Source organism: Cydia splendana, chromosome 3 (assembly GCF_910591565.1).
Source record: "Cydia splendana chromosome 3, ilCydSple1.2, whole genome shotgun sequence".
In the NCBI taxonomy this organism is placed as follows: domain Eukaryota; kingdom Metazoa; phylum Arthropoda; class Insecta; order Lepidoptera; family Tortricidae; genus Cydia; species Cydia splendana.
The window spans coordinates 19,165,520-19,192,152 of record NC_085962.1 but is presented as its reverse complement, the minus strand read 5'-3'; the positions used below and the strand labels follow the sequence as shown (position 1 = coordinate 19,192,152).

Sequence of the window (26,633 nt, the reverse complement as noted above, 5' to 3'; positions counted from 1 at the left end):
GGTAACCGTAATGGAATCATTACGCATTTTTGTTGTGGTTTTTACGCCGTGATGACCATTTTTCATTGTTTTTCCTTAAGCCAATCTGGAATTGTCGTCATTATAATCAGAATTCCCTGATGTTTAAAATAAATATTCCCAGTTTTGGCTTTATTAAGTTTAACTTTATTATAAAATAAGGCAAAAGCGGCCGCCACAAAAAAGGTCCGTCGTAAAGTGCCGCTTAATTTCTAAAACATAAAAATAATGTAAATATGTACGTTATAGTTTTGTTAGCACAACTGATTTTGTTTCCTTCTAAATTCCTGGCTTTACGCCCAATCTAGTACGTTCTATTGTTCAAAAAATCTGATATAAATACTGATGAGTTATATTGTTGGTTGCAGGAAGGCGCGGCGCAAAGACCGCGAGGGCGAGGCGGCAGGCGACCCCAAGCTTTACCTCCAGGAGGCGCTGCTGGAGCGCAAGCTGCCGGAGCTGGACATGCGGCAGCTGGTCGACCTGCCGCGCCACCTCGACTACAACGAGTGGCTCGCCTCGCACAGTGAGTACCACCACCTCACATACAAGCTATACCTCCAGGAGGCGCTGCTGGAGCGCAAACTGCCCGAGCTGGACATGCGGCAGCTGGTCGACCTGCCGCGCCACCTCGACTACAACGAGTGGCTAGCCTCGCACAGTGAGTACCACCACCTCACATACAAGCTATACCTCCAGGAGGCGCTGCTGGAGCGCAAGCTGCCGGAGCTGGACATGCGGCAGCTGGTCGACCTGCCGCGCGACCTCGACTACAACGAGTGGCTCGCCTCGCACAGTGAGTACCACCACCTCACATACAAGCTATACCTCCTGGAGGCGCTGCTGGAGCGCAAGCTGCCCGAGCTGGACATGCGGCAGCTGGTCGACCTGCCGCGCCACCTCGACTAAACGAGTTGCTCGCCTCGCATAGTGAGTACCACCACCTACATGCCACATACGGCTGTACCCTCAGGAGCACTAAAACTCACTGCGGACACGCCATACAATGAAAATCGTTCGTGTTTATAAGCGCACGACATATGTCTGGTTTCTTAGCGCAATTTGTTGAAAATATTTAGCGTACTCATGGCAACGTCAACGTGGCTCAAGATGTTTTAATTTACTGAAATTGATAAGCATCTGTGGGTACTCATGACACATGACATGACATTATACGGTGAACCTTCCATCATCGTGTTGCTAATCTTAGCAAGTATTGAGTTTTAAGAGTCACACATATCCGACGCCAAAATACCGCCTCCCATACAATTGAATTACATGAAAATTGGCAATCTTGGCATGCACATTTACTTAACAAATATCTATGTCTGGTACTAGTTTTTGTTGCTAAAAATTGTTGTACCTACTACGAAAATGTGTGACTCTTAAGCGAGTTTGAAATATTATGCATAATTCGTTGTACCATTCCTCCCAAATCTATGACAATACAATATTGTGACTTAGTTGGGGCTTCTGGCAATATTAATATAAAACGTGGACAAATTCGCTGCTGTTCAATAAAATATATATTGTCATAATGAGCACTCTCGGTCGCACGTGATTTCCTGTTCCGGTCTCCGGTTGTATTGTGTTTTTACCGATTGTACATTTAGCGGATTGCTTTAGGTTTAAGCTATGTACGTTATATAGTTTTTTGGTGATTAGTCTGATATATATATTTTTAAGGAAATAAAATACAGTAAATATCAAAGTGTGATAAATCAGTTGATAGGTCTTTAAAAATAAGGTTAAGCTATCCAAAAAAGTATTTTGATAATGTAAATACTTTTCGAAATCATCACCTTGAACATGATCGCTTAACCCATTATTAATGAGTTTTTTCAAAAAAACTGCTCTTACTAAGATACGCCCTTTTTGTGTGTTTCATATTAATTATTACACAACATGTTTCGGACGACGTGCTTTAAATATTGACTTGATTTAGTTTTTGTTACGGTAGAAAGGCAAAAGGATTAAAACCATCTGCCAATAACAAACTATAGGTAGCTTTGTAATACCTGTTATTATATAGAACTCGCCGCCAGCATTATACTGAAATCAAGAGAATAGAGTTTCACTTATATTGTTTCATACCACGATTGCAGAAACAGATATGCCTCCGGGCTGCCTGATAAAATTTATAATTTAGGTTTCCGTTTCACCATTCGTTATTAACAGTGGTAGTATATTTATTTTCAATACAAAGTTTAAGGAATAAATATAAAATATATATTGTTAGTTCGCACAAATGATTTTTAAATTGGAAAAAGTAGTAAAAGTCAGCCATGTCATAGTATAATAAATAGGCCATGTTAAAGAATTAAAATTTATGACATAGGTACATTTTTGTAGCACGGATTTCTTTTACTTTAAATGTTTTGGATGGTAATGGTTTGTTTTATCCAGTTTTGTAGAGTATGTACATCGGTAGTAGTATGTAATTGTATATGCAGAAATTGCGGATTCTTTTTGCTTTAAATAGGTATAGGTTATTACCTAGGTACATAGATTTTGTGCTCTTGTACCTGACATTGGCATTGAATTAATAGCCAAGACCCGCATTGCTAGGTGTCAGCAGTCCCTGCATAAAATAGCTGAGTATAACCACGGCACCTGCATCGTTTGGCAGCGTTCGGCGTTTGTGCCGGTGCAGCAGAAGTCCGCGACAGCGCCGCTCTGCGGTCTCGGCTGCCGCACTGCGTATCGCTTTCCACTAATTTCCGATCGTTAAATTTCACAGACGAAAGCGTGCAGTGTTCACGAATTGAAATAGGCGGCTAATACTATCAAGTTAATTATAAAAAAACCTGTTCAACAACACCGGTTACGTCCCGGGCCGACCCGTCCTTCTTAATTGCATCTGCGATCACGAGCGCCCTCGACTCTCGCTATCGCCCGCCGCCTGTCTTTATTTACCAATCATCTTGTGCTTTCTGAACTCATACTTACTGGAGTTAGTACCTAACTATATAGTGTCCTACCGAAACCGGTTTTTTTGCCGAAACCGTAACGTACCGAATGATTTTCATGCCGAATCTTAGGTCGGACACTACAACAGAGGTTCGGGTTCGGACTGTCCGGAGGAAGTAGGTATAGTATATGGATATGGCATGCGTGTACCTTTTTGACAGCTTTTGTTACAAAGGGACTTCCACATGTATTATAAGTTACAAGCTTTTGATAAACAGGGCACAGGGGTCTAAACCCCGTCATCAAATAGCGATCCGGATCCGGAATAAGACCTGAATTCTTCTAAGTAAGCGTTATTTTTTTTTTCTTTTTATTGAGAAACAAACAGTCATTCATTAACATTAGTCAATAGATTGAGCAGCAGTAAATAGACCTATAGTTTCCTTAATTAACATATCAAAAATACGTAGCCAATGCACCTTTAAATACAACAAGAAAAATCGTATATAAATGCAAAGCGTTATATAATTTCATCAACTAAACTAAAGACATATATTAGAGTAGGTACTCTACAATGCAGTCCTGTCATAAGCCTTTTGACTTCACAATTTTTCAATCTCTCATTCCGATTTGTTGAATTCGATGAATTGAACGGTCCCAGTCTCAGGTGAATTGACCTGTACCTGGTGAACACAAAACAACTACATTTCCGCCGGCGCACCTGTCTCTCGTGCGCTTCCCGAATCACCGCGGCGGTCGCCGTCATCACGGCAACGCAACGTAACGGCTATTCAGTGGCATTCCCGCGGTAGCACCTGCGCGGCCGATGCTCCCGGCTAACGACACCGTAGAATAGTAGACCTTATCTCATTCCAATAAGAATTAATGGTCAGTCCGTCATTCACTCTTTGGCTTGACTTGTAGGTCATTACTACAAGCCCGTATAATCATGTTTTGGAAGCCTTTGCATGACGTATTCACACTTAGTACCGTGCAGTTTTGTGAAGTTGGTTTTGACGTGAGAGCAATAGCAAGTTTTCAACGGACCTATCAATAATGATGAGATAAAAAAAATGACCAAGGGATGCTCGTGGAGTCGCTATTATTGCCGCATTTATTGTAACTGATAAGCCAACACAGGGATACTTACAAGACAAATCAACAACTAATCAGTTTACGAGCTGAGTAGACGTTCGACGTTCGTTTTAAACAAATTGAAACCCATATGAGCGGTCTGAGTGCATGCACTTTGCCGCTTGCCGCCAGGCAGCCCGCACCGCTAAACGCTCGCCACTCGGGCTGTGCGCTTACTACAGATAATGACGGTATTAATGGAAGTGTTATGATGTTTCAGCATTGGCGCTATTCGAGCACGTGAACCTGGTGTACGGTGCGGTGTCGGAGTTCTGCACGGCGAGCAGCTGCCCCGACATGTCGGGCCCCGGCGGGCGCGTGTACGCGTGGGTGGACGAGCGCGGCAAGAAGGCGCGCGTCGCCGCCCCGCAGTATGTGGACTACGTGATGACGCTCACGCAGAACACCGTCAACGATGAGACGCTCTTCCCCACCAAATACGGTGAGTTCCTTTGCTACAAACCTCGCCTCGGTCGTGAAAAGCGGCTCTAACGTATTTGTGACGCTAGCAGCATCGACTACCCATACATCTCTACTAAATTTTGACGGCAGGCGCGTCGGCGACAGCGTCGAGCGAATTCGTTCGGATCGTTTAGCGGATCAGCCGGCCTAGCCAAGGTTACAATCGCTATCGTTTCGACAACGAAAAGCATTATGTCTCTCTATCACTCTTCCATATTAGCGCGACAGTGACAGTTGCGTTTCGATCGCTACGGAGCGTAAGCGATTGGCATCTTGGCTACGCGGCCTGACTAAAAGTAACCTCGCAAAATGTTTATTGTATACATTCTCTATAGTCTAGCGCGACGATTTTTTTCAGCGTTTAGAAAGCTGGCATAATCGTCCCAGAAGGGTTCGGTAGTCAAAATGGAAAAGAAAACAGAAGAAGGTGTTAGGATAGGAGGTAGATAAGCACATTCACAATTTGGTTTTCATAAACATGAATGACATTAAGACAAGATGAGCAACGAACAATTGAACATGCGCCCTTACATGAGTTTGCTAGGCACCTCAACTGAAACCCTACTGCGACGCTCCTAGTTTCATCCTTTACTATTACCACTATTACCTTCTTTAAGGTTTATTGTATATAATTTATGTATAGCCAAGTTTAGTACACGAAATCGATGTGGCCGAATTTTGCTTAGGATTTCATCATCATAATAGTAGGATATGGGCGTTTGCATTTCGGCACAAAGTGAATTTCTCCACCTCATGAGAATGTTCATACCTATTCCATTAAATTGCAAAATTCACCCTTCGTTTTCATTTCAACAGTTCGAGTTCCTGTTATGAATTGTCCTTCCTGAACCTAGAGTTCATTTGAACTTACAATTAGTTTTTAAATCGAACTAACCCACTTCCCTGATATTGCGCTTTATTGTATTATCGACCGAGCAAAGTGTTTTTATTTAGCCCCTTGAACTTGAAAACAAGTTGAATCTTTAGAACTATTACTTTTTTCTAGTTAGCAGTTTGATTAGCTTTTCTTAAGGCTCCGTCAGACATGAGCGTTTTCAAAGCGCGGCGTGAGCGGGGCGCGATGCGAGCGTGACGCGAGCGCGTCGCGCGCGCGATCTGCGCTTGGAAGCAGCGGCCCGCCGGCGCGCCGCGCGCGCGACCCGCTTTGATCACGCCCGCGCAGTCACACACAACACAGCGCGTGTTGCGAGCGGTCACTCGATTACTGAACGTTGGACGTTGGAAAGCATGATCATGGACGTTGAATAGTATCACGAGCGTTTTGTAGCCTGCAAGCAGTATATTGCGACAATACCGCCGACTACATTACTGCAGCAAATGTCAAATACGATGATGCTGACCAAATTTTTGATATTTGCCTCAGTAATTCAGTCGGCAGTAGTGCATGCTGCAATACTGCTGCAGTATAGCTGCCGACTGCATTACTGCCAAAAATGACAAAGTTTAAGTATTTTTAACCACCTTCAAAAAAAAGGTTCTCAGTTTGACCCGTATGTATGTTTGTTCGCGATTATCTCGCGTTTGGCTGAACCGACTTTGATGCGGTTTTCAGAAAAGTGTTTGTTACATTCAGGAGAAGGTTTTAGTATACATAAATCTGAGCAAATGCTGAACCCTGGCTCTACCTAGTGGAAGTCAGGTTTGGTGCAACATAGGCCCACGCTATTTTGGTCATCCGTCACATCTTGATGAGCACTCGGGAAAGCAGTACCCAAGATAGAGCTGATGCTGAACCCTGGCTGTACCTAGTGGAACTCAGGTTCGGTGCAACATAGGCCCACGCTATTTTGGTCATCCGTCACATCTTGATGAGCACTTGGGAGAGCAGTACCTGAAATAGAGCTGATGCTGAACCCTGGCTGTACCTAATGGAACTCAGGTTTGGTGCAACATAGGCCCACGCTATTTTGGTTATCCGTCACATCTTGACGAGCACTTGGGAGAGCAGTACCCAAGATAGAGCTGATGCTGAACCCTGGCTGTACCTAGTGGAACTCAGGTTTGGTGCAACATAGGCCCACGCTATTTTGCTCATCCGTCACATCTTGACGAGCACTTGGGAGAGCAGTACCCAAGATAGAGCTGATGCTGAACCCTGGCTGTATCATGCATCAGCTCTATCTAGGGTACTGCTCTCCCAAGTGCTCGTCAAGATGTGACGGATGACCAAAATAGCGTGGGCCTATGTTGCACCAAACCTGAGTTCCACTAGGTACAGCCAGGGTTCAGCATCAGCTGTATCTAGGGTACTGCTCTCCCAAGTGCTCGTCAAGATGTGACGGATGACCAAAATAGCGTGGGCCTATGTTGCACCGAACCTGAGTTCCACTAGGTACAGCCAGGGTTCAGCATCAGCTCTATCTTGGGTACTGCTCTCCCAAGTGCTCATCAAGATGTGATGGATGACCAAAATAGCGTGAGCCTATGTTGCACCAAACCTGAGTTCCACTAGGTACAGTCAGGGTACAGCATCAGCTCTATCTTGGGTACTGCTCTCCCAAGTGCTCGTCAAGATGTGACGGATGACCAAAATAGCGTGGGCCTATGTTGCACCAAACCTGAGTTCCACTAGGTACAGCCAGGGTTCAGCATCAGCTCTATCTTGGGTACTGCTCTCCCAAGTGCTCATCAAGATGTGACGGATAACCAAAATAGCGTGGGCCTTTGTTGCACCAAACCTGAGTTCCATTAGGTACAGCCAGGGTTCAGCATTAGCTCTATTTCAGGTACTGCTCTCCCAAGTGCTCATCAAGATGTGACGGATAACCAAAATAGCGTGGGCCTATGTTGCACCAAACCTGACTTCCACTAGGTAGAGCCAGGGTTCAGCATTTGCTCAGATTTATGTATACTAAAACCTTCTCCAGGATGTAACAAACACTTTTCTGAAAACCGCATCAAAATCGGTTCAGCCAAACGCGAGATAATCGCGAAATACATACATACGGGTCAAACTGAGAACCTTTTTTTTGAAGGAAGTTAAAAATGTTTTTTTTTCTTCTATAAAATGACCTGTTTGATATTTCCTGTAGTAATGCAGTAAACTACGTATGAAGGTGTTCGATTAGATTAAAAAAACTATTTTATTAGGCAATAATTGCTTCTTTAGAAAGATAGGTGCGGGCGGGTTGTGAGCGCGGCGCTGGCGGGCCGCGAGCGTGATGTTGGCGCGAGGCGCGCGTTCCGCCGGCGTCCGCAGAGCGCGGTGCGGGCGGGACGCGAGCGGCCCGCCAGCGCCGCGCGCGTCGCTTTCATCGCGCCCCGCTCACGCCACGCTCGCAAAACGCCTATGTCTGACGGAGCCTTTAATCTGGATCTGAGCTTGTAACTACTTGAGAACAAAGTGAAAAATAAGTCAAGGAGTGAAAAGGATTTGTTAAATAATATAATTTTCAGCCATGTCTTTGGTATTTTCTTAAGTACAGAATTTATACGATATTTTGACGTAGGTACTGTACTGAATGAAAAATCGTTCGTGTTTGGATCAATACAGGGCTCGTAATTGACGACATTTTAACAGAACCTTCGGAGATATATTATTCGCCATTTTTCCCAGATAATGAGCTCAACACAAGAGTTTAATATTAAAACACGATGACGCATTGCGCCATGTTTGGACACAACAATAAATCCTAAAATCACGGCGCAGTGACATAATCGCCAATAACGCCAACAGTTACATTTAGATATGATACTCCAGTACGGATACTAACTACATATGACACGTCGACTAGTGATTAAAGATTGTACCTTCGAGGTCAAAGTTTAAAAGTACCTACCTGTGAACAAGTTTCTGTATTTATTTTCTCTATCAGATCAAATCAGATTAGATTATCTTATTTTGGTTTAAAAGGTTTTGAAAACCCGGCGTGTTACCGCCGATATTTCCTATCATTTAATTGCCATTCTCGACCCCTGTTGTGAACAATTGTAACATTCCTGGTGAAACAAGTAAAATATTGACGCTATGTACTGACCTTACTTTATCGACCCGCAAACGTATGCTAAATTGTATGTCAGGTGTCAAATTTCGGCGTGGTGAATTTTCTCGTGTACTGATCCGCAAATTATCCCGCAATTTGTTGCGGGTCTGGGGTTGGGGCGGGTCGCCGACCGTTTTATCCTATATTCCTTTTGCTGTTCGCGGGAGGCTTTATGTAAACCTGTGTTCCCTGTCGTTGCTAATAAGAGTTAGGAGCAAGGAATATTGCGAACATAATATGTCGGAAGTTCTTATATACCTATGTTACGGGTAATGTTAAAAGGTTAATTAAAGTCTGCCTAGATGTATACGGGTAAACGCCGAATACAAATTAAAGTTGATTTAATTTTCGGTTTTTACCCAAAAGCTTGGGTAATACTCGTAGTTTAATGGGGTCCGCAACTGTCAAAGGATAGATGACGCCAGCATAGGTGTCCCCTGTTTGTTTCTAGTTTTGTTCTTACTTAACTTAAAGTTACTTCAAAGACTTGAAAGTAGTTGAAAGAAAAAAACAAGAATAATTAGTACTATTAGTAGGATTTACAGGGGAAACTTATACTGGCGCCATCTTGTCGACCGGCCAACCCTATTCAATCCGTGTATCAGTTGCGTTTACTCGCAGACTTGTGACGTGTCGGTGTGACATTCCAGCGAACGAGTTCCCGGCGATGTTCGAGTCGGTGGTGCGGCGCGTGGTGCGGCTGCTGTTCCACGTGGTGGCGCACCTGTACGCGGCGCACTTCCGCGAGCTGGCGCTGCTGCGCCTGCACGCGCACCTGCACCTCACCTTCGCGCACCTCACCGCGCTGGACGCGCGCTTCCAGCTGCTCGACCACAAGGAGACCGAGGTACTCTACGCGCTCATGTACTCTCCCACCTATCGCACCCGTATTCAGAGATTAGAAGAACGGGGGTCAACTTTTTTCTCCTTGTCCACTTCCTGATATGATGCTGTCCGACCGGCGGTTTTAAAACGAGTAGCGAGCGACTGGTACCTACAGCGGCACTAAGGGTGGTATTCTACCTGTCCAATTTCTTTGCCCAATGTGCATTACATCTCACTCTCCCATTAGGCAAAATGTGAGACGCAATACACATTGGACAAAGAAATTGGATAGGTGAATAGGTGAACCACCCTACCCTAAGCGTAAGTGCGATAGCTAATTTCGAAATGTCTTGTCTTAAAAAATTGTACTTATGCAATTGATAATAGGAGAGAACAGTTGCTTGTGAATGAAATTCACAGACCGCCGGGTAGATTTGCCAAACAGAGCTAATACTTACATCTCACTTACCACTATGATCCACAGGCCGATATTTGTCTCGAGAATCTTCTCAAAATTCACCACGGGCTTAAAAAATATTAATTTCAGGTGCTGCGTGACCTGGAAGTGGCGCTCCGACTGTCGGAGCCGGCCTCGTCGCCGCGACGCTCGCCCGTCGTCACGCAGCCGCTCGGCGCCGCGTGACCGGCGACGCCCAGCAGCAGTGACTGCGCTGTGTGACCGGCGGCGCCTTCTAGCAGTGACTGCGCCGTGTGATCGGCGGCGCCCACTAGCAGTAACTGCGCCGTGTGACGGCGGCGCCTTCTAGCAGTGACTGCACTGTGTGACTGGTAGAGCGGGCGGTCAGCCCCCCGACGGCGAGGTCGCTAGGACGCCCGGCCGCCCCGGAGCGGCGTCTACCAGCCTCTAAACCTAAGTTATAACGATTGTTAATTCTATTGTAAATATTTCAATCTGTTAAGTAGTTTTAGGTGATTACGATTAGTTAATACTATTATTTGTGATTGCTTTGGTTGTAAATAAAAGTGATATTTGTTTAACTAATAAACTGAAAGCCTTAATTTTGGTGTATTTATTTCACTCCTTTTTCTGGTGCCACTCACGTATTAGACAATCGTATCGTACTAGAGGGACCAAAGAGAGTGGGGTGACCCTTTACTTATTTTATTACCAATCGGCTTCACGCAGCCAAGTCTTCAACCTAGCTGACCATAATAAGTTCTTAACAACCGCCTCAAACAATAGACCTATAGTTTGCTATTTTTCTCTGACTATTCGTCGGTGGAGGTCAGAATGACAGGCAAGTTTTTTAGTTGGAAATAAGGAATGGCAAAGTACCTACGAGAAAAGTCACGAAGTTGTCTCTCAGTGGGCCAGGCTAGGCCGTTCCTATATTTGATAATTAGAATATAATATATTATTGCGGAAACCTAAGAAACCGCAGCCGATTACTATGAATATCGTTAGACATCACCTGGCACTTGTTGTGAAGACTGATTTAATGAGTTTGTTAGCGAGTCGGTAAGGTATGTAAATGTTGGAATAAAAATTTAAGCAATAATTTCCTCATAGACCGGGAGATTGTGACACATTTTACTGGGTCATTTGTACCAGTATGGCGGTTCGTCAGGGGTCTAAGCATGTAATGAAGGAAAGAAAATGCTATGACCATAGCGCTGGTACCGGCGGCCCAATCGCGTGGGCGTTAGTCGAACGTGTCGGATAAAATACGAGTGTCGAACGATTTGTTCCACAAATATCCTCGTATTTTCCGATAGTCCATAAAAAAGAAGTAGGCGGTAGCGTAATGCCATACTTCTCCGGTGTGACTTACAGCCCGCCATACTGAGGCGAACACGTTAATTAAAAAAAAACAATTCAACCATTTGTGCCAAGCTAATTTTTGCACAGGTGATCATCGTCGAGCAGCCATTCATGGACATCACCATGCCATACTCTTCGGACGGTTCCAAATGCCCGCCATGCCGCCGCAAGGAAGTACATTTTTTTTTTGCTAAACGATTTGGACCAGTATTGCATTTAAATTTTTGGAGAGTATTTGATAAAATGTGACTGTTATTATAATTGCCATACTTATAGTAGGGGGAAAAAGTGCTGCCATACTTGAAAAACTTATTTAATCGACACGTTTCAAAAATACGACTATACAATACGTAAAATAATTTTTTACAGCATGGCATCATCATATTCTGTTTGATTGGATACAATTATACCTAAAAAAAATTATTCCGGATTATAACTACGGGGCGGACGACTGTGAGACTTAAGCCAAGACTTAAAAAATAAAAAAAAATTTGACGATTTGTACCAGTATGGCATTTGGATTTTTGGAAATTAGATGATGCAATGTGACCATTATTGTATTTGCCATACTTCTAATAGGGGGAAAAAGGGGCACCATACTTGAAAAAGTTGATATTTCGACGGGTTTTCAAAGTACAAGACATAAAATCATTTGTTACAGTATGGCATCTTTGTATCCGGATCGTTTGGGTAAAATTCTACCTAAAAAAAAAATCCCATACTGTTACCATGGGGCGGAAGATTGTCACACTCAAGCAAGATATGAATTAAAAAAAAATGGAACGAATTGTTACAGTATGGCATTTTAAATTTCAATATTAATTAATGGGACAGCTTTTTAGAAGACTGATTATTTAAAATAAGCATTTAAATATTGTATTTTTAATTAGTAGTAAGTTATTTACTTATGTGCATTCTTCCGCCGATAATATATTTACTATTAATAAAACGTTTCATTTTACTGGCAACACAGTGGTAGATTTGATGTAATTTAATGGTGAATGGAGGTTTACAGCAAGATGAGCCGAGATCTCTATGATTCGAGAAATCGTTCGAGCGGTGGTAGCCGTACAATATTATTCAACATAATATATAGTTATAAGACAAGATTGCCGCCACCTACGTCTTTGAAATTTTGTATTTATATTCGGTAAAACTTAAACTTACAGGAAAAATTAGTGCCATACTGGTACAAATCGTCAAAAATACGAATAAAATCTTACAATAAAAAAAAATATTGTGCACATTTGCCACCTCCTACAGGTATGGCATTATGAGATTTCTATTTATGATCACACAGAAAGTGTTGAAAAAAAAATTCAAGATGGTACAAATCGTTTAGCAATAAAAAAAAAATTAACTCCCTTGCGGCGGTATGGCGGGCATTTGGAACCATCCGAAAAGTATGGCAGGGTGATGTCCATGAATGGCTGCACGACGATGATCACCTGTGCAAAAATTAGCTTGGCACAAATGGTTGAATTGTTTTTTTTTAATTAACGTGTTCGCCTCAGTATGGCGGGCTGTAAGTCACACCGGAGAAGTATGGCATTACGCTACCGCCTACTTCTTTTTTATGGACTATCGGAAAATACGAGGATATTTGTGGAACAAATCGTTCGACACTCGTATTTTATCCGACACGTTCGACTAACGCCCACGCGATTGGGCCGCCGGTACCAGCGCTATGGTCATAGCATTTTCTTTCCTTCATTACATGCTTAAACCCCTGACGAACCGCCATACTGGTACAAATGACCCAGTAAAATGTGTCACTATCTCCCGGTCTATCATAGGTAATGTGAAAAGCAGTGTCACATGGTAGCAAAATTATTTCCACCTTGGTCGTTTACGCTTCAATCCCTCACGACGCTCAGAATTCCCCCCTCCCCGTAAATATGTCATTTTGCTCCCTTGTGACACAATCTACTGAGTAACACATGTTGGGAGTGTGTCAATATTAGCTCAAAGGCTGCAACTTGTATCTTAGGGTGGTATTCCATCTATCCAATGTCATTGCGTCTCTCTCTCAATTAAGCACAATCTTCATTAATGTGAGACAAAAATACACATTGGACAAAGAAATTGGACAGATTGAATACCACCCTTAGGGCTGATTTAGACGATGCGAGAACTCGCATGCGAGTTTCATACCATTGCGGGTTTTGATCGGTCGGTTGAATTGGACGTAATCAACAGTCCGCAATGTAACTAAAATCGCATGCGAGTTCGCGCGCCGTCTAAATCAGCCCTTAGGCAAATGAATCTTTGTTCCGGGGTCGAATGCTGAGACAATGCACGATTGCACCCGCATGTCATGTCTTTGTATTGTGTAGGTACCTACAAACAAATAGGATGTAAAAGGAAACAAAGTTTGGTTTTTGTAATAAATTACACTGAAGTTTATTTCTCACCATGAATACATATTGACCAATATTACTGAACTTTGCATCTCGATCTGACTTTACAACTCACGCAACATACATTTCTTACGCTCGAAGAAACTGAACATTACTTTTTTTTTTTGCTTTTTTAATATTTTTATTTATTTATTTAGCTACTAGTTATAAAATCCTAAAATTTGATAATACGATGAAATTTAAGCATTCTTACAGTTTAACACTAAGTCCATTTAGCAATGAAATAAACGTTCATGATAAAAAAATGATTTAAGGTTTCATAATATATGCGTATACTATATATACATAGATAGGGTGATACATATATACGGATAGATAGATATATATGTTACAATGTAAACGAGGAGCTCGCGAGAGCGCCGACGGGTGCAGCCATACGTCCAGACGAACACTATACATTGTATACATTTGTAAAAAGTATCAAAATTGAGTAAAAGGCCTACAAAAAATTATCTCGAGATACTAAGATTCCTTTACGTCGTACAACCTAAAAATTGACCTAAGTGACGCGGGACCCGGCGGTCGCGCGTCACCGGTAACGAACGTAGGTATTTAACTATTTGGCTTAATCATATTAATATAATGAGATGAGCGCGAAACAGAAGCGGTGCGGGGCCGTGGAGGTCCGTGACGGAGTCCCGAGGCGGCTAGTCCTCCGCCTCCTCGTCCTCGGACTCCTGCTGCTGCAGCCACGTCAGCCACGTGTTCACCTGCGGGACAGACACCGTTATTGACAGGTCCAGTAGTCAGTAACTCACGACAGATGGTAGGTAGTTTCCCGGTAGATCCTCACATGTGTCTCTATAGGCTCCGTCACACAGGCGCGTTTTGCGGGCGGCGCGTGAGCGGGGCGCGCCGCTTTTACATATAAAACGCTCACGCCCCGCCCGGAAAGCGCGCCTGTGTGACGGAACCTTAACCTTTTGAACGCCACAAACAGCAATTGACGTCAACGCAATATCGTGACAACGACGCCAAAGACGGCATTTGACGTCGATCGTTTTTTGATGAAAATCTACTGAAAAACACACCACTTTTAGGTTGGCATTATTTATTCACAAAACTAAATTTTACCCCCGTGGCGTCAGTGGCACGGCAAATGCATGCGCCGTTTGGCGTTCAAAAGGTTAAGGGTGGTATTCCACATGTTAGCGCATCTCACTCTCTCATTAAAACAAAATGTGAGACGCAATACATATTGGACAAAGAAATTGGATAGATGGAATTACCACCTTAAGACAAATTTGTTCTCGGAATCTGTCAGTAGATAGCGCCATACGGCTCCATAAATTAAGCGGTAACTCCGGCTATCAGAAGTTGAAGCCTCAATCCCGGGGGATAAATTTTTTTACACATGATATACAATGAATGAATGTTCGGTTCGTAGTAGAGACTAGTGTGTGGGGTGTAGTGTAGGTGTAGGGAGTGTAGGGTGTCGCACCTGGAAGAGCGCCTCGCCCTTGCCGGGGTAGGCGTCGGTGACGTCCTCGCGCCAGCGCAGGAAGGCGTCCTCCTCGCACACCTCCAGGTTGTACAGGTACATGAACCAGCGGAGCAGCATGCCTGCGGGTGCAGAAACATATACGCGTTGTGTTATCTTGCCTCTCTCTAACAAAGAAAGAAATCTCTCTCTATTGAAAGATTAATAAGATTATTTAGTCATCACATTATCCTGGTGACACTTTCTCCTAGAAAGGAATTTTAAAAGCTTGTCCCGATTTTGCGTAGGAATGCCAGCTAGAATATGAGCGTGTTCAATTGTACATTCTGCTTGAGGGTTAACGCACGTAGTTTGGATGGCTCGGTGTCAATGTGACGGCAGGTTGATTTTAAACAAAATAGTTTTGATAGGTGGTCATAGGTTACAACAGTAAAATTTTTGAGTACCTTATCATTTTTCTCATTCGTCATAATATTCATCAAAATTGACTGACAAAACTGACGGATAATACGACCGATGTGCTATCGGGCGTTTAAATTATATATAAGACCGAAACCGAGGCGGCCGGAGCACGCGGCGGGATCGTTAATTTCCTATATCGGGTCACATGACATAATTATACAGGGTGATCAATCCAAATGGGTCAGTATGGAGAAGTCAGAAACTATGAGAGATAGCGAAATCTGTTCTTAGGAACCATGGCTTCGATTTTAGATTTAATAATAATGCCATTTTTTCTTTAATTCTATCATACATAACCGGGATTCGAACCTGGTCAATATTCTTTATGTAATCGCGTGTAGTATTTGTTTGTACGGCAACTTTTAAACGATGCGTAATAGGTGAGGGGTGCTCGACCAAATATCATAGAGGGCCCAGAGACAAAACAAACTACATTAAAAAAAAACAAAATGGCCGACTTTTTTTTTATTTTTTCAAGTTGGTCCGAGCGCGCTGAGATTTGGCATGCGGTGAGCCTGGGGGCCCAAGATTACCATATCAAAAAAACATTTTAGAAAAACCCAAAATGGCGGCGGACACGGGAAAAGTCAAATTTCCAAGTAGGTTAAGCGAGCCCGAAGGGCGAGCTTCAGGCCGGGAGGCCGAAGGCCGACCCCGGCGGGATGCCGAAGGCCGAGCTGCGTGAATGCGGTGCTTCCAAGCGTTCTACCAAGTCAACTGTCTTGATGAGCGAAGCCGGCGGGCCGAATGCCCGACGGCGAAGCGTCGAGGCTTGCGAAGGCCGAGCTCCGCGTAGGGCCGAAGGCCCGAAGCGTCACACGAGTGGGGGAAGTTGGAGCTTAAACACGACCCAACACTTTTCCTATTGGAAGTCGCGTTTTGGGAATCGGGGTGAAGGCTCTGGGCCTTCGGCCCTCCGCCGGGGTCGGCCTTCGGCCTCCCGGCCTGAAGCTCGCCCTTCGGGCTCGCTTAACCTACTTGGAATTTTGGCTTTGCCCGTGTCCGCCGCCATTTTGGATTTTTCCAAAAATTTTTTTTGACATGGTAATCTTGGGTCCCCAGGCTCGTCGCATGCCAAATCTTAGCGCGCTCGGACCAACTTGAAAAAAAATTAAAAAAAGTAGGCTATTTTGTTTTTTTTTTTAATGTAGTTTGTTTTGTCTCGGGGCCCTCTATTATATTTGGTCGAGCACCCCCCACCTATCACACATCGTTTAAAAGTTGCCATACAAACAAATACTACACGCGATTACATAAAGAATATTGACCAGGTTCGAATCCCGGTTATGTATGATAGATTAAAAAAAAAATTGAATGCCATTATTATTAAATCTAAAATCGACGCCATGGTTCCTAAAAACAGATTTCGCTATCTCTTATAGTTTCTGACTTCTCCATACTGACCCATTTGGATTGATCACCCTGTATAGTACATTATTGTCGAGGCTCGGAAGTAGCTACTTGCAGGCTGAGGATTCGTTTTAAACGGACGACCTTGGGAGTCCGTTTAATTGAATCCGAAGCCAGCAAGTAGCCTTCCAGCCGAGTCATATAGTGCTTTTCTCAAAAATGGTGCAAGAAATATAAATATATTAAGAACTAGCTGTGCCCGCGGCTCCGCCCGCGTGGAATTCGGTCTGTCAGTAAGCGGCTAATTTCTCTCCCTCTCCCCTGGAGGCAGAACTTGAAGTAAAGTTGACAGATGGATATGCTAGAGGACTGTAGTCCAGATAAAATATTTTACAATTAGGTAGGTAAGTACCACTAAATAAAACTACACTCCAAAATCAATAGTTTTTTTCACCCTTATTCAAATTTTACACGTGATTTAAACGACAGAGTAGTAGATGTATATCGGACGATACAGTAAGGTATACGCGCGCGAGCGAGAGCGAAGCGGCCTGCCTGGCTACAGCGCCACTCACCGTTGTCTTCTTCAGACTCCTGAGGAAGACCACGTGCCCCTTGTAACCTCAATGCGTTGCGAGACTTTCGCGAATGATTCGATTTTTGTCGGGAAGGCATGGTAATGCGTATACGAGGGGAGGTACAAATATTCGCGGAATGAAGTATTTGCATATTAAATAAAACAATAGAAGTATTTTTATTTTTCAATATATTTACCCTTGAGTTTAATGCATTTTTCAGATCGACTAATTAACTTATGTATACCATCAAAAAAAAATTTTTCATCTTTGCCCTCAAAATGAGCCAAAATAGCCTCCTTAACTTCTTCATCGTCACAAAACTTTTTTCCTCGTATTTCTTTTTTTAAATCTGGGAACAAATAATAATCACTGGGGGCCAGATCCGGGCTGTAGGGTGGGTGAGCCAGTGATTCGAAGCCGCACCTGTTAAGAGCAGCAGTCGCAACATGGCTCTTGTGAACCGGTGCATTGTCGTGCAACAGCAACACACCCTTTGATAGTTTTCCCCGCCTTTTTTCCTTAATGGCTTCACGTAGTCTTTCTAATAGCACTGCATAATATGTCCCAGTTATGTTAACACCCTTGTCCTTGTAGTCGATCATGAGAATTCCTTTTGAATCCCAAAATATGGTAGCCATCACCTTTCCGGCCGATTCTGATACCCTGAACTTCTTCGGAGGTGGTGCACCCTTCTTATGCCACTGCATCGACTCTTGTTTCGACTCAGGTTCAAAATGATGAACCCAAGTCTCATCCCCAGTCACAATTCGTTCCAATATGTGGGTAGGATTGTCACCGCACAGATCCAAAAATTGCTTCGTAGCTTCAACTCGTTGTTGCATCTGCTGCGGTTTGAGCATTCTCGGTACCCACCTAGCACTCACTTTCGTCATGCCAAGATGTTCATGTAGGATCCTCAAAATTGTTGTATCTGATACACCAACTAATGCAGCTAATTGTTTCTTTTTAATTCGAGCATCTTCTAGTACGAGTTTTTCAACTTTTTGAACGATATCCGACGATGTGACTTCAATCGGCCGTCCTGGGCGAGGGTCGTCTTCAATTGACTCTCTGCCATGTTTGAAGAGGCCATGCCACTTGTAAATCATGGTTTTAGCAGGGCACTGGTCCCCATAGACGGCTTTCATTTCATTAATTATAATTTGCGGAGGTTTTCCTTGCTTCGATAGAAATTTTATCACGGCACGATATTCAATTTGCTCCATGGTCGCACGTTTATTCCGAAATAATTTGTTTGAAGGGCGATATCTTTAAAACAAATGACGGTTTTGAATTGACATTTACATTTTTTTTTCTAAAGAGTTCTCGTAAAAGAGAAACAAAATAGTTATTTGTACAACAAGAGATCAAAGTTTGATATTTCTTCGAGTGCTTATTTTGAGTCCCGTGCAAGCGAAAGATTCTATAATTTAGAATCTTGAGCGTAGTAAGGGATTCAAAAGCGCACGAGATGTAAATAACTTTGATCTCGTGTAGTACACAAAATTTTTCACCCTAAGCAGTGAGAACATACCTAGAGGGACAGAGATAATGGAACCCAAGTATATCGAACTTGTATTAGACCCCGCATGTTGAAATGACATTTGACTATAAAGGTCACTTCAATGTCATTTTGTCTCACTCAGTGAGCAAAATAGCATTTTGCTCACTGAGTGAGACAAAATGACTCAGTGAGCAAAATCGCATTTTGCTCACTGTTTTTAAGAAGCAAAGTACCCTTGTTCGAGCTGCTGAGGTGAAAAAGGTTTTGTACCATTTCACCTCCTTCCACTGCATTCCGCGAATATTTGTACCTTCCCTCGTAGAATGCGAGTCCCAAATCGTTTGACTCCGCAAACGACCAGTGCCGGATTAAGATATTTTGATGCCCTAAGCATTTCTAGACTATGGTGCCCCTCGCCCTAGGGTCATCCAGATGACATTGATTTTTTTTGGTAAGTTGAGTGATGTTCATTGCCGCATTACAGCTGAGAATGGAAATCACATCATCTTATCACGAAAATTGACAGTGCTGCAGCAGTAACGTTGCAACAGAGTAATGCTGCTGCAGTCACCATATCGTAGAAAGTTATTGAATACGCAAGCGAAGCGAGCGCGAAAATTTTCCGATATAAAAACGCAATTAGATAGACAGTTGTACATTGTTACTTTTAGTATGGAAATCAGTCACATAATTTGATCACGAAAATTAACTGTGCTGCAGCAGTAACGTTGCAACAGAGTAATGCTGCTGCAGTCGCCATATCTTAGAAAGTTATTGAAAACGCGAGCGAAGCGAGCGCGAAAATTTTTCGATATTAAAACGCAATTTGATAGACAGTTGTACATTGTTACTTTTAGTATGGAAATCAGTCACATCATTTTATCACGAAAATTGTCAGTGCTGCAGCAGTAACGTTGCAACAGAGTAATGCTGCTGCAGTCGCCACCCGAATGTGACCTTTATCATATCTTACAATATTATTGTAAACGCAAGCGAAGCGAGCGCGAAAATTTTTCGATATAAAAAACGCAATTTGATAGACAGTTGTACATTTTTACTTAGTCCCAACCAGGCGCGAATCCAGGATTTCATACAGAGAAGGAATGTGACAGTTTTCTATCAGCCTAGCTTCGCATATCGATCGCATAGGGCTAATATCAATCAATAATCATTTATTTCAAATAACAAAGATTCATAATACATAGTAATACATGGTTAGTAACACAATAAACTTATTATCTAGGTTAGTATTCTTATATCTATGGTATTTGTACATTAATAACTAAATAAATACTCCATTGCAACAGTGCGCACATCACTCGACCACTTGTGCATAGTTAGTGATGTGCAAACTGCAGCAATGCCGTATAAATGGACAATCAATCCTATCCGCTAATGATAGCGGATAGGCCATGAGGCCAGGATGCTGTTGCGGCTATCCCGCACCCTCCGCACCAGGGACGCGCATTTCTTTCTAATTGTTGCATAAAAGCAGTCAACTCTCGCCTCTGCAAACATCCCCGATGCGCTGCAGCAGCGGGGCAGCCGCATCAGCATCCTGAACGCATTATTATATTGTACGCGTAGGGCTGAGTACGTTTTTCGAGTGTAGTTTACCCACAGGCTGCTCGTGTAAAAAGATGTGCAATGAGCTTTAAAAAGCGTTTTTTTAACTTCGTTGGAGCAACGAGCAAACCTGCGGGCTAACATATTGGCTCTCACTGACAGCGCCCTACGCTCCCTTTCCATATCACTATCGTCTTTAAGACTCGGAGTAAGTATATGCCCCAAGTATTTAAATTGCTGCACTCTATTTAGTGGAGAACCATACAATTTAACCTCCGGCACACTAGTAGGCACTTGATTCCCCCTGCCAAAAACCATGTATTCGGATTTATTTACATTATATATCAACCCATGATCTGAGGCATACTTTTCACAGGTACTCAGCAATTTCCTTAACCCACACACCGAGGCGCTCAGCAGGACCATGTCGTCCGCGTAACTTATATTGTTGACGGCTACGTCGTCCACATGGCAGCCAACATGTTGACCGCTAAGCTCCTCGATGAGTGAGTTAATATATACATTAAAAAGCGAGGGTGACGTCAGCCCCCCCTGCCTAACACCGCACTCCAGCCTATACCAGTCAGAGTATGTACCTGCCCATCTAACAGCGTTGACCTGATTTCCATACCAGTGTTTGAAAATTTGTATTAACTCCCACGGAACATTAATTTCCTTGAGTTTTTTCCACAAGATATCGTATGAAACCAGGTCAAACGCCTTCGACAGGTCAAGGAAACAGGCATAGATAGGAGTTTCTCGATCTGTGTAGTATCTGACGACATGCTTTAAACACAAGATGGCACTTTCGGTGGAAAGTCCGGGCCGAAACCCAAATTGGTTGTCATGCAGCTGCAGGTGTTGTTGCAATCGTGCGTTCAGCATGCCGTCAAACACTTTAGCTATGATAGTGGCCAGGGATATCGGCCTGTAGTTACTAGTATTGGACAGATCTCCCGTCTTATTTTTCACAATAGGCACCACTACCGTGCGTATGAGCTCAGGCGGTAAATATGAGTGGCTTACACAGAGGGTATAGAGCATAGCAAGTGTTCTTGCGAGGTGGGGACCCGCGAACTGGAGGTGCTCGACGCTGAGACCATCATGACCCGGCGATTTTCCTTTTGACATAGATTTTATCACTTGTCTGACTTCAGCCGCAGTAAAACTTGTTCCCAATATGTCACCCTGATTCTCAGCGTCGAGCGTCCCAGCAGTCGGACCCAACGGTGGCATAACCTTAAAACAATCTTTAAAAATATTAGCTATTCCTCTTGGGTCACTAACCCCCCCCACGCTCATCGGAAGGCCAGGTTTACTATTTAACTTCTCTGTACATTTCCAAAACGCACGAAAATCATGATTTGTATGATGAGCCGCTAAGATGTCCATTTTGATCTGATCTTGGTGGTTTTGGCACCACCTTAATCGGGACTTAAAAATCTTCCTACTCTCACACATTTGATTGAATATGGTACCTGAGGGGGGCTTTCCGTGCAAAATCCATGTTTGGAACTTTATACGAGCATCAGCATGGGCTTGGCCAACGTGCTTATTCCAGCCGACTATCTGCTTTTTCTTCCTACGCCTGCTTACAATTCGACTGGCTACGGCAGATTCACACAAGGCAGACACGATGTTAGTATACATGGTATTAATTATTTTTAAATGTTCAGTTTTATGACATTTATGATCGGAACATTCTCTTAGGGCCGCCGGGAAGTCAATGAGTCTTAGTTTATTATGACATTCTTGCCTATACCTATCAATCTGTTCTTGACTTCTAACCCCCCATAACACCCTATTATCCAAAAGATTATGACTAGTTATTTTTGGCATTAGTACATCTAACTGACACTCTAATATCAAGGGAAAATGGTCCGACCATTGCACATCATACTTAACATACACCTTGATAATAGAACTTAAACAAGATTCCGTCACTACAGCATGGTCCAACCACCTCCTACACCCGTGCACATCACTAATAAAAGTGTAGGTATCCGAGTTCAAACCTAATTTCTCCATATCAACACAACTCCATCTCTGGTCGTCACAAAAATTCATGAGTTCACTATAAAAAGGTTCGAAAGGATGAGCGTTAAAATCTCCCAAAATATATGCCGAGTCAATATTATTATTGTCTATTAAAGAACTCACCGCGCTTAGACAGTCTGTGAAATCGGGAAGATTACTCGTGTTGTCCGTGGGCATATAAACACTCACCACTAAAAACTGCCTATCTTTTGACTCCACTTTGATAGCGCATATACGCGGATTATCGCACTGTATCACATTCACGTTACTAAAGACGCTCGACCGCCACAGAAGCGCCACTCCTCCATACGGCCTACCACGCAACATACCGGCCGATGTATCCACCGCTGAGGTACCCGAGGCGGAGAAATCACCATCTATGCAGCTTAGGTATGGTAATTCGTCAGGAAGGAGCCATGTCTCCTGTAAGGCTACTATGTCACAAGATTGGCACAACCATTTTATACTATCTATTGATCGCTTAACGTTCTTACAATTATAGCTTGCCATTCTACACACTATTTTACTCATTACTGTGATTTAGGCCGTTTTCAAAATTTTCTTTGTCCGCATATCTATGTCGGAAATGCACAAAGCGCTTAAATAAAATATCTCGCGGCCATAAGGTTTTATCTAAAAATAGTGAAACCTTATTTTCAGAAACAAAAAATTTGTATGCGTTATGCTCGGTCTGTTTTTTCGTTATAATTTTCTGCAAACTAATTGTCTCATTCGTTTTTTCACGCACGTAGTCCTGTATGTCCTTTTCATTGGCCTCCTTATGGACATTAGATATAAAAATGGGCACTTTCTTTTCGGCAGCTCTAAATTTACAGTCTGCGTCCCGCGCTATGCCTCTTAACCCTGCATAACGGTAATTAGTTTTATATTTTTTTCTACGTTCTACAGTTATCCAGGTGTCCCCATTTCCGTTTTCCTCATTTTGCTGACAGCGCGTTATCTCCGATGCACTGCATTGTCGATCAGCTGTACCGGCCGGACAGGTTTCTGTCTCGGCCACGATGACGTCACTCCGGGCCGTTGCTAACAGCGGTGAGCCGGCCGGACTAGGCGTTTTCACATGTTTTGATTCGACGGTAGGTATATAACTCCCCGACGGTTGCTGTTCATTCCGAATATGTGACGCTGATAAGGAGTTTGTATTGGGGGCGTGGGTGGAATTATCCAGTAAAGCGTCAGAAAAATGTGACATGCCCATATAGGGCCACTATCTACAAATGCACCTCTCTTATTTAAATTAACATTGCAGATTGAGCTGCTTAACGAAGTGTGTTTCATGTTTTGTATCTCGGCACGTACCTCCTCAAACTGTTGTATACGAACGTAGTTTGATTTTATTTCATTAAGCTCTGATTTAAATAACGTGAGGTCTTTTATCAGCTTTGTGACATCTATATGGTCAAAACGTTACCGGTGGCAGTTTTTCTAAGTTTCTGGCCACAAACACTGGCAAAATTTCAGGGTCCGTCTTTAGTATTAGATTGACAATATCTTCTAGATCACGTTGCTCCTGTCCTTTATTTTTACGCACTATTTTTCGTATATCCGTTGGTAACGATTCATATAATAACGCCTTTGACGTTTTTATTTCTTCAGTGGTGAACGCAGACACACATATTTTAATTAAGGTGCCTCTGTCTATCACTGAGATTTTATTTTGGATGTAAGATAACATCTCGTCAATTACGATATTGCACTGATTGCACTTCACTAACGATGTCATTTTGTTTTTACGGACAATAACTCGCCGCAAACGTAAACCCGCCCGGCACGTACGAATGCGCGCGCGAGACTAAGGAGCAACTCGGCTTGGCCGATAAATCTGGCGTGCAAGAGAGCAAAATTCGCTATAAAATCGGTAACCTATGTCGAAAAAATCGGCTGGCCGCAAGCCCGAAAGCAAGATATTTTTCCATGACTTTAAGGGCCTCCGCGTAAGGTCAAATCGAAAGCCTACGTTGTAGATGTTCTTACGTACCCTCACTCTCGTACTTGATTCCTACGACCCTTCGTTATTAGATGGGTACTTGTACACGTATAAAGGTTTCATGTAGGTACCTACTCCAGGACAACTGCAATGCTGATGCAGCCTGCGCGTTTTTTTGCCTACGGTTTTGGTGCCCCTTAGACGTGGTGCCCTAAGCAAGTGCTTATTTTGCTTAAAAGGGTTAATCCGGCACTGCAAATGACAGAGGTCAATGTTTTTTTTTTAAAGTACCCACCTTCGTGGCCATTATTGTGCTTAAAGGAGGCGGTACCTACGTATGAATATGAATTTGATATGGGTGCGATATAATTACGATTAGGTATAATTCATGATGGAGAAAAATTATAATTTTAAATAATTATGCAATTATACGCGTGTTGATATGTGTGTTTATTTTACCACTACGTAACTATGTAAACTCATTTTTAGGTTTCTTGATTACTTAATGTTTACTCAGTTCCCCAAAAAATGGCACTGTGCAATGAGGGGCAATTAATTCACTGTCGTTTAATTTTGTTGTATTATTAATTTATTAAATCAACATAATTATTCAATTATTTACCCCCTCTTCTAAACTTAGAGTTAATTTGATAAAATCTTGCCTCGGTGGCTTATTCATGTCACAACGTATTAAATTCAGCGCCATCTGTTAGTTTACCAGGGTACTCAATAGTGGTAGCATATATTTGAAAAAAGTTTGCCCCTCCTTCCTAAGTAGCGCCATAAGATTCAGGGGCAAACTTAAGTCAATCGAGTGTTGTGGCTACCCCCCCTTTTAGGGGTTGAATTTTTATAGCCTATAACCTGGCCGGGGATTTTCTCGACAGATTAGTAAAGTTTTCATCAAAATCCGTTCAGCCGTTTTCACGTGATGCGCGTTCAAATAAACAGACAAACAGATAAACAGATAAACAGACAAACAGACAAAAATTCTAAAAACTTTTGGAACGTGTTCTGGTATCGATTCTAAGTATCCCCAGCCAACTTTTTTTCAAATATCTTCCATGTACAGACTTTCGACCGTCTTCAGCTTTATTATATGTATAGATTACAGAAGCAACGTTCTTACGTATATATTTTCACAGAAAAAAGTAGAAACAGTTGAAAAAGTTTGCTTTGCCGCCTTTTTATTTTTTAAATTTTAAAATAGAAGTGTATTTTTCGAAAATATGCCAAGCTATTTGAGGCAGCTAAATAGTCGCGGTACCGACATTATAATAATTATTACTAATCATCTGTTTGGCTGTTTAATGGGCCTGCGCCTTCATTTGATATGGCCATTTAAACTTTTAAGAAGTTTGGAACTCGACAAATAATGGAATTTGTATGCAACATTGCAGTCCCAAAATCGAGACTGCAATGTTTTTAACTTTTTAATTTTTGACTGACCATAAACTCCGCACTTTGCGACCTATTTTTTATACGGCAAAGTCGACTTTGCCGTCCATTTTTGAGAAAAAACAATTCTTGGCGTGAGATGCGGTAAGTGAGGAGAAATTCACCCTTGGGATAGCGGTGGTGGTGCGCGTGCAGCTGCACGGCGTAGACGGCGGCCAGCTGCAGGTCGGCGCGGCCCTGCAGCAGCGCGGTCAGCAGCGGCGCGTAGGCCTCCGCCAGCGCCTTCTCGCGCTCCAGCGCCGCCTTGTCCTGCGCCGCCTCGCAGCCCGCCGCCGCCGTCACGTGGCCGGCGATCAGCGCCACCAGCGTCGACACGAACGCCGCGTTCTGGAATAAGTCACACAATCACAACTTAGCGTTAGTCCGCCGATTTAGACACTTTCTGCGGAGTGGATTTTTTAAATGGGACGCGAGATCTGTTCCGGATCCCGTGCTCCTGTGTCGAATTTTGAAAAAAATTATCAGGACCCGAAATTGTCAATTTAGATTTTATTTAATTTCTGTCAAGGATTAAGTGCTTAGATATCGATCTAATTAGCAGAGCTCGGCGGGGGTGAGCTGTTTTGAGAGTTTGCACAACACGGACATGCCTTGTCATTCGATGGTATATGTGGTGTAATCTAATAATAACTAAAGAAATTACTTTATTTAGGCTGCCTTTTCGCTACGATCTTTACGTCGCCATTAAAACAAATTAATTTTATAGCAAGCTTTTTAGCAAACCTCTTCAAAT

At 43.0% G+C, this 26,633-nt stretch overlaps 2 protein-coding genes and 1 pseudogene across 3 annotated transcripts in view; 1 reads left to right on the top strand and 2 right to left on the bottom strand.

The window, feature by feature from the left end:
- LOC134806863 (MOB kinase activator-like 2) overlaps nucleotides 1–10,127 on the top strand; it is an 85,541-nt gene extending 75,414 nt beyond the window's left edge. Inside the window, exons 2-5 of one of the 2 annotated variants that reach the window (XM_063780268.1) lie at nucleotides 387–544; nucleotides 4,283–4,504; nucleotides 9,179–9,375; nucleotides 9,901–10,127. In XM_063780268.1, the coding sequence (XP_063636338.1) occupies nucleotides 387–544; nucleotides 4,283–4,504; nucleotides 9,179–9,375; nucleotides 9,901–9,996 (673 nt within the window). In that variant the 3' untranslated portion in view covers nucleotides 9,997–10,127. The remainder of the gene's footprint in view (nucleotides 1–386; nucleotides 545–4,282; nucleotides 4,505–9,178; nucleotides 9,376–9,900) is intronic. The other variant, XM_063780269.1, reaches the window with a different exon arrangement.
- A 3,382-nt stretch (nucleotides 10,128–13,509) lies between these two features.
- The window catches only part of LOC134789379 (eukaryotic translation initiation factor 4 gamma 2), a 77,432-nt gene continuing 64,308 nt past the window's right edge, over nucleotides 13,510–26,633 (bottom strand). Inside the window, exons 14-16 of the mRNA XM_063760011.1 lie at nucleotides 26,005–26,227; nucleotides 14,998–15,119; nucleotides 13,510–14,266 (exon numbers count right to left, since the gene is read on the bottom strand). Coding sequence (XP_063616081.1) covers nucleotides 14,204–14,266; nucleotides 14,998–15,119; nucleotides 26,005–26,227 — 408 coding nt within the window. The 3' untranslated portion in view covers nucleotides 13,510–14,203. The remainder of the gene's footprint in view (nucleotides 14,267–14,997; nucleotides 15,120–26,004; nucleotides 26,228–26,633) is intronic.
- On the bottom strand, nucleotides 20,314–23,656 carry LOC134789389 (uncharacterized; annotated as a pseudogene).